General features: G+C 39.3%; 1 protein-coding gene across 4 annotated transcripts in view; it reads left to right on the top strand.

Moving 5' to 3' along the window:
- Nucleotides 1-402: 402 nt before the first annotated feature.
- Nucleotides 403-9,072, top strand: part of lpin2 (lipin 2) — a 28,711-nt gene continuing 20,041 nt past the window's right edge. For 2 of the 4 annotated variants that reach the window (XM_034130647.1, XM_034130648.1), the window contains exons 1-2: nucleotides 4,277-4,579; nucleotides 8,532-8,732. In XM_034130647.1, the coding sequence (XP_033986538.1) occupies nucleotides 4,466-4,579; nucleotides 8,532-8,732 (315 nt within the window). In that variant the 5' untranslated portion in view covers nucleotides 4,277-4,465. Of the gene's footprint in view, nucleotides 570-4,276; nucleotides 4,580-8,531; nucleotides 8,733-9,072 lie in introns of those variants that run through there. The other 2 variants (XM_034130649.1, XM_034130646.1) reach the window with 2 other exon arrangements.

Genomic DNA, 9,072 nt, shown 5'->3' with positions numbered 1-9,072 from the left:
AATTTTTTGTATGGATTTTTTGTCAAAGCACTTAAGATATTCATTGCTATCGGGATGTTAAGAGCATTCCATGGAATATAACAAAAAGTGTATCTCGAGCCGGTTTCTCAAACTTACCTACCCCACCTTTAAGTTTGTCTATACCAAATTTCATGACCAATCAGAACCAATGTTGTGGCATCTTTCCATACTTAAATATAGCCTTTGGGCACAAATGGGTTCTAGCCAAGAGACTCAGTTTATCTCTCACCCACATTTATAATCCTTTTTGAAATATCTGTCAATAAATGTCCTCTAAACAGTGTTCAGGGCAAAGTCTTTCAAAATAAAGAAATGCATGTTGCTCAACGTACACTGTAATAATACTGTAACCCTGAGCAGTGTCAGCAGAGAGAGAGCAACGCCACTGTGCGGCTCCCTGTCCCATCAACTCCAGACAGTCAGTCAGCCACGGTGGTCCGACACAGACACGTCAGGAGGCTTCTGAAGGAGTTTCACACAAACATGGGGACTCACTGAAGGCACAACAACATCCTTCATCGGCAGCATCCCGCTGGAGCAACTGAAAGGTAAACAGTAACCGATATGATGATTTATAACCGTTTGATAGCCTCTCAAAATGCATATTTCTGAATGCACCGTGCGCTAACGCTAGCTAACCGGCTAACATATTTTAGCTGCGATGGATTAATTTAACACTGAAACACATAGCTAAAGGATTGGATATTAGGTAATAACGTTACACATTAACATGAACACTTCTCATTGAAACCAGCGACTTAGCAATAGCCGTGACTGTTACCGTTTGTTTCCCGTTTGCTTTAACGGTAACCCAACGATAACAGTAAAGCTAGCAGCGGGTGCAGCTAGCTGAGCCCCGTCTCCATTCATTTATTTTCCTCTCTTCTATTCCCTTCACAGCTGTTTATGCTTTTTATCTTCACACTTGGCAAGCAATACAGTACACAGTGAACATAATACATGATTCCGTGTTTGGTTTCTGTTCGTTTGTTTCCACATTTTCCTGTTCCTATAACGTTAATGCGGCTGTGTAATGCTGACATTTCAATCAAGCAATATGGCAGCTTTAATCTCCAAAATTAGCATGTTTAGCAGTGATGGAAGAAGTACTTAGATCCAGTGGTGTAAAGTAACTAAGTACATTTACGCAAGTAGGCCTATTCAGTACAGTTTTGAGGGACTTTACTACTTGAGTATTTCATTTGTCTGCTACTTTGCACTTCTACCCCACTACAATTCAGAGGTAAATATGGTACTTTTCCTACGCTACCTTTAGTAACTTTGCAGATTTGAATTCATTATGTGAAATATAAACAACACTTAAATAAGACTTAAGTCACACCTGGAGTAAATCCACAAACTACCCTGTAGTATACAAAGACATTACAACTAGCTGCACCTTTACCAGCTTTGATAACACTTTAATACATCAATAATTATAATCACAACATATAATATATATCATTCAGAAAATGGCCCATACTGTAGCATAACAATTACTTTTACTTTCGGTAATGTGATTGTGTACTAAACCAAAAGTAAAACTATCTTCTTCCACCTCTGCTTGGATCTTATAGTAAAAGTAAATAATACCACAGTGTACAAATACTCTGTTCCAAGTAAAAGTCCTGCAATCAAAATGTTACAAAATGTTACAAAAGTGTAAGAATGAAAATATAATTAAAGTACCAAATCTAAAAGTACTTTAAGGGGCTATTTTCAGAATAATATACATTACATCAACGGTTTATAAATAGTGATGCATTAATGTGTCTATAATTTAAATTTTGCAGCTGTTAAAGTACACGTAAGCTTGGGTTCATCATGTTTTGAGGAAAGTTCAGTTGTTGTGGTGGGATGTAACTAAGTATATCTACTCAAATACAGTACAGTACGTCAGTTCAACTTAAACATACATCATTAGAGATGGCCTTTTTTTATTTGCTGCTACTTTGTACTTCTATTACTTTAAAGTTACATTTCACAGAAAACTATTGTAGTTTTTAACCAACTACATTTACTTGAAAGCTTTATCTACTAGCTACCTTTTACATGAACAGACCTACATTTGCTCGACCTTAAAGCTCTTAAAATGTATCCTGAAACTAAAACACAATAACTTAATATACACAGTACACATGTTTAATATGACACTGTAAAAGGAGCCATTCTGCATAATAAGAACTTTTACTTTTTATACTTTAAGTACATTTTGCTATAAATAGTATACTTTTACAACAACGTAACACCATTTTGAATTCAGTATTTATAGACTTTGGCATTCCTACATTTACTTATGTAAAGAGTCAGAGCACTTCTTCCACCTCTGGTGCTGCCACCTCACCAAACAGACCTGCATGTAGGGGGTATTTAGCTCAAACCTCAGTAGTTTAATGTTAATTTCTTTCAGGCACTTTATGTAAATGTTTAATGGGATATAGTCCCTCGCTGATACTGTCACTTTACAATCAGTCTCACTGCCCTTAGGTAAACTCAAATACTATGACTCAGCTAATCATGACACCTCATGATGAGCACTAAATGGGAACTGATTTGCACTCAGTATTTTGTGTTTACTAGCTAATACTAATGTTATTTTAATATTAAAATGTTGTTTTTTATAATGACTGTGCAGTTCTTTTTAGATGGCTTTCAAGAGGTGTTTTTATTACATTCATTGTCACATAACAGTTTGTAGTTTCAACAAAGATTCATCATATATCTTCATATCATATATCATTATATCTTCAAAGGTTTATTGCAGGAGTGCATCTATAAACTGTGTGTACCCAATAACCTTAGCCAAAGCTAACTGACTTGGTTTCGGTTTTGACTTTGAGTATTTTTTAACACTGTTAATTAAATCTTATTGAAGAAGATTTACAGTTTTACAAACATGAAACACATTTGTCCAGACTTCCCTTTTCTATACTTAATTGATTCATTTAAAAGAAAAGAAGAAGCACTTTACATTGTTCTTGGCTTCTTCTTTCTCACAGGGCGTTTCTGCAGAATGTGTAAAATTGAAAACCAACACGGTCTGTCTGAGGTTGTGGTTTTTTATGGTTTCTTTTACACGCATAAACAGCAGGCTCATTTCAGTGCAGTTTGCTGAAACCCTAATACTTGAGAGAGTGTAACATGAACCCTGTGTGGTCTGGTTGGCCTGGCGCTCAGTCACAGTCAGGTCTGATTCTTTTGTCCCTCCCTCAACACAAATTAGCTCTGTATCATTTTCACATGAAGAGCATAATAATGATAGTGACTAGGACCATAATAGTCATGCCTGGTCTTGTCATTCTGAATGGTACAAGTACAGCATGTATTTATTAAAGAAAAGGGCTTTCTACATTGTTTCCCCCTTAGTGTTTTCAGTTACTGCTGAGTTATTTATGACTTGGCACACAGAAGATTTCCCCCTTAAAGGAAAATCTTATTCTATTTATGCATGACATGTCAAATATTCAAAGAGAACAGATCCTAACACAGAGGGAGGATGAGCCCACAGTCCCACACCCAGTAGGCCCATGTGTTTTGTTTGATAGTGTTTACAAAAGGCTTAGCAGATGGCAGAGTGAGGCCTTTTTGGAAGAGCCTCATGCATGCATTATGTTTATCCCAGGCATTCACTTGGAAGCTAAATGAGGCAGGCGGATGCTGGAAGTCGGACTAAAGGAAACCTGAATTGAATTCATCAATGCTTGGACTACGGTCTCCGCAGTGTACCAATTCCATCTGTGTATTCAATCTATATTGAGCACTTTGGCTAATAATAGCTTTATTGATATTTGATACAGTCTAACCCTCAGAGAGATTATCTCTTTGGTATTTACAGAATTTTTCACTTTTGCGATAAACATGATCCTGATGTCAAAAAGTTCAAGGGCAATGAGCAACAAAGGAAAGCATGTTAAAGTCCGATGTACAGATATCCTATTGGTTGACTTCTGCAGACTCTATCTATGTCATTTGATTAGTCATGCTCAATAACAAGCACATGCAGTAAAGATCGTACCGTACATGGACACGCTGCGCAGTGCTGCTTGTTTTTTATCCTGAGCATGTACTCTTATCAGGGGGAAAACATTGCTTAGACGTTCACAGGAATTAGCTGTCCCTTATCAGCCATACGCCACCACCTTAAAGGGTCCATCCTATTGGCTGATCCCTTAGTGTCCTGTCACCTGACTGGAAGAGCACAACCTGCAAAAAATAGCCAAGATGATAGATGTCAACGTTTATGGCGGTGTTGCATAATCATGCCAGATAGCGGTGAACTTATATTCACCCTTCGGTTACTTCAACGTGATTAGGTGGGCCACATATGAGATTGGATTCAGAATGGCAGGGAGGCATTGTGCTCATAATCTGAGGGGAGAAAACATTGATCCCAGTTGAGTATCCTGAGGTGGGGAGAGTAAGAGCTGGTGCTCTACTCACTGTAATGAAGAGACAGAGATCCTGGGGGGACAGGGAGCTCCTGGGGGGGAACACAGATGACAACACAGACTACAGTGAACAGGATGAGTCCTTGTCTCTGAGGTCGTCTTGGTCCCTGGTGAGTCAACTGACCGCCGGTCATTTAGTCGGCTACAGCTTTGGCGTGATGCCGCAGGGCCTGCTGATCCGTTATTCATTCTGTATTGTGTGGTTTGGCAGGTTGTCTGGAGTTATTGGTTTACTATTGTAGGCAAGGGTGTGATACCTGACCACAGTGAATCAGATGAATGCCTGTTTTATTAATTGCTTCATTCAAGACTGTGTTCAAGAACTGTGAAAGAATAGGTTGAAGAGGTTGTATTTGATATGGTCTCAATCAAAACAAATCTGGTCCTGTCACAAAGCCTGCAAAGTCTGTCTATTATGCTAGCAATTTATTCTCAACAAATGTATCATCCTATATAATGATTTGTTTTTCGGTGTAGCTACTTGCTTGAAATGTAACTTTTGAGTAGAATTTAAATGAAGGAAAAGACAATGGCATGTTTGTCACACGTGAATGTGTTTTAGATAACTGAATACTGGCGCCTTTCCAGATAGCTCTTGTGTAAGGGTCATCTTTGCTTTGAATGTAGAATTTTCCCTATTATGTTACGATGACTTTACAAGGGTTTAGATGCCATGTTTCTCTGCACTTGGTGTTAACACTGTCAGTCCAGGAGGCTTTGCACCTGCAATGCAACTTTCTGTGGTGTAAAATAAAAGTGAAAGTGTAAAGCATAACTCCCCAAACGTGTGCTATTAGCTTGATAGCAACAAGACCGTTTTTGGTTTCAAGAGACAGATGAAATCCAGATAGAGAAACAATAGAATTGAAAAACAACATGATACAATTGGACACTTTACCCCTGACAGAGGCACAGTGAATTTAAAACACCCCCAGGGCATTCAAAGAAACCACGTTGCTAGATACATACATATTATATATATTATAATTATTATTATAATAATTCACAACTCATTCAATCTGGCTCCAGCAACCCCAAGTGTCTGTTGTCCACCATCAGCAAACTTCTCAAACCCTGTGACAACGCCACCTCATCTTTCACCACCGAACAGTGCAACTCCTTCCTCTCGTTTTTCCAAACCAAAATCAGCAACATTTACAGCAATCTGACACCCTCATCAGCACCCCCTTGGCGCTCTCCAAGAAGAGGAAAGTGGACAGTGAGAACAGAGCTTTTAACCCTGAGTGGACAGACTCTTTCATGTTCATCCTGCCCACTGGGAGCACAGAACCAGTGTGTCTCATTCAGAGACCGTAGCGCTCATTAAAAGTGCCAAAACGCCACTATGAGACAAAACACAAAGTGTTTGACCAAACATTCCCTCTCAAGTCAGAACTGAGGTCACAAAAAATAAGCAGTCTCAGAGCCCGATATGATCAGTCCACCAGGATCAAAATTAAAACTAAATATCGTTCCAGTGCAGGCTAACCGAGGCTAACCAATGAGCACCTGCATGTGTGTATGAGAATGGCCCTGACACCATTTCAGCCCAGATTTAAACTCCTGGCAGGACGAGCTCAAGCTCAATTCTCGCACTGAATTAAACAAAAGTGAGTGAGGGACTGCAATATAAGAGGGAAAGAAAGAGAAACTTTAAAACTGTTCAATTGTTATGATGTGTAAAGACTGATATTGTTCTATAATCGTCTGAAACTGTTAAGTCATGATGTGAAACGGTTAACAAAGAAAAAGGGAAACTCAAGCTGCTGCTACACTTTATTTTATTTATCTAAAATTAAACACTTTTAAGATGCACATATTTTCAAAAGCTATTTTATTTATTTTCTCCTATTTTATTTTTAAATGCAGCCAGAGAGGAACATTACACATATCCACAGTATTTTACTATATATCTGTATAGTTCAATGTTAATTGACAATAAATATTGTTGTTTATGAATTGTACTTTCTTCATTTGATTGGCAGTCAGTTGTTGATTACATGCAGACGTTGATAAAGCTACAGGCTACTTCAATATATATCACACTAATTCATAAAGCAAGTTAGACATTTTGATGTTCCGGACCTTTGCATGGGGAGATTTTCTCTAACTGGACCTTGTTGAATTTTAGTTGAATACCCCTGCTCTACGGCATACCATCCAACCTCCTCAATAAACTCCAACATATCCAGAACTCTGCTGCCTGCCTCCTCACCCACACCACATAACTCCCGTCCTCCAGAACCTCCACTGGCTCCCCGTCCGTCAAAGAATCGACTTAAAAGTCCTCCTCATTACTCACAAAGCCCTCAACAACCAGGCTCCCCCCTACCTCACAGACCTGCTGCACCACCACACCCCTTCCTGCTGCCTCCGCTCATCAGAAGCCAACCTCCTATGCATCCCCACCCGCATAAATCACCAGACCTGGGGGGACAGATCCTTCTCCGTCGCTGCCCCCTCCCTCTGGAACTCACTCCCACAACCCATCAGAGACTGCACTGACCTCACCACCTTCAAAAAACGTACAAAAACTCACCTCTTCAATCTGGCTTTTAATGTGTGATTGTTTTTGTATTATTTGACTTTAACTAATATATATTTATTTGTTGTTCTTTTCACTATATCTGTAAAGCGTCTTTGAGCACCTGTAAAAGCGCTAACAAAATAAATCTATTATTATTATTAAATAATCTGGCTTTCGTAACATTTCTGTTAGTTTAGAACTCATTTTGTCCGCACATGCAGTTGTAGTAAAAATGAAACGTAGGGATAATGGATTTTTTGTGTTTTAGAAACGTTTTCCATTGTGTCTGGTTACTTCTCTTCAGATTGTAGTTTCATGTTATCTTCCAGAGGAGTGTCATTGTAGTGAATGTCAATAAAGGGCCTCAACTCGGACATAACTTGAATTTTTCCATTTTCTTTGTCTACAAATGAGGGTTGATGTTCTTTGAGAGAGGTCATTGTTGTTGACAGGCCTCATATCAAACCATATAAACCTTTATAGCATTCTTTGAACTGTCAGTGATAGCTATTAGATCTCATAAATATTGCACATTGTGTGTGGTTAGAGTGGTTGATATCTGAGTGTACTTTCACTTGTTAATATTTTATTGCTATCTAATCATTAACACTCTAGTAAAACACATCATGCCAGTTTCCCATATTCTATGATGCCACCCTAGCACAAATGTGCCTATTCTCTACCCTACAAGCCCCCCCCCCATCACCCAATGTACTCATGGCTTGACTCCGAACAAAAGGTCAGTGTGAGATAGGAGCATTTTAGGTTTCATGAAGTCAGCAGGGGAACATGTTTGCAAGCCCAACTCGACTAGACCCTGACCTGAAAAAACCCAAATCATGTTTGCTAATGTCACAGCGAAGTAATGAAGGCAAATAGTCTTAGTTCAGTAATGAGGCCAGAGGGAAGAAGGAAAGTTTGTCTGATTAACTGTGGCCTGTTTGTAATTTTCTCTCTGGTTAAGTAGCATAAACAGATTGCTTGTGAAGGAATTTACAGTCTTAGAAACTCCTTCTACCAAGAAACAAAAAGTGCTTTGAGAAAATGTTCCGGGTTAATCCAAGTCCATCTATAATTAGCCACAGAGCTACGGCTTTTAGTGTTGTATTTAATAAACATAGCACAGAGGTATGAATATAAATAGGAAGTCAGCTGCTTTCATTGCATCAGGGCAGTGGGATCTCTTCTCATTGTTTTAGCCCAGCAGTCAGCCCCCCCCCCCCCTCTCTAATGTTGCTCATGTGGGACAGCGGCCAGTAACAGGGTAGCAGTGGCACAGTCTGTATCCAGGTCAGGAGATAACAGACACCACAGGGCAGAGAGAGCTGGGAAATAAAAGCTAAAGACAAATGAGACTTTCCAAAAAAGATACTTAAAAGAAGAGACAACAGTGAGTAGATTGTGAGAGAGCTAAGTCAAGTGGAAAGTGATACGATTTTACAACTTGTGCTCCCCGGGACGCTTGCTGAGCAATACTTCCTCTCATCCTGTGTTTCTCTTAACTCAGCTAATATTTTGTTGTTTTCCTCCTCCAGGCGGACACCATGAACTACGTGGGCCAGCTGGCAGGACAGGTGCTGGTAACCGTCAAAGAACTGTACAAGGGCATTAATCAGGCCACATTATCGGGCTGCATCGATGTTGTGGTTGTCCGCCAGAGAGATGGCACTTACCAGTGCTCGCCATTCCACGTGCGCTTTGGCAAGCTGGGGGTACTGCGCTCCAAAGAGAAAGTGGTGAGTTATAACAATTATTTTATTTGATCTGTTTGTTTTGTTTTCTCTCACTGACAGGTGGAAATCATGTAGTCATTGAAATGATCGAGCTCCATTTCAAGACACTTCCACACTTATAAACTTAGAATTCAGGCAGTGATAGTATGCCAACTACTAAGTGTTTTGTTTTCCTTTAAAGAAGCAGGCACTTATCTAACAATGGTTACTTTAATTAACAAGTTGGAGCTTCATTGTCAGCATTAACAGGCTTCAAGAGAACGTTCAGTTTCAGTGGCTAGTAAGTTTGTGTGCAAACTAAGCCAGATCATATTTGGTTTTGTTTTAGGTTTTACATTTAAGG

The sequence above is a fragment of the Trematomus bernacchii genome, unplaced genomic scaffold, assembly GCF_902827165.1.
Source record: "Trematomus bernacchii unplaced genomic scaffold, fTreBer1.1, whole genome shotgun sequence".
NCBI classification, from domain to species: Eukaryota; Metazoa; Chordata; class Actinopteri; order Perciformes; family Nototheniidae; genus Trematomus; species Trematomus bernacchii.
This window is presented reverse-complemented; position numbering and strand designations above follow the sequence as displayed.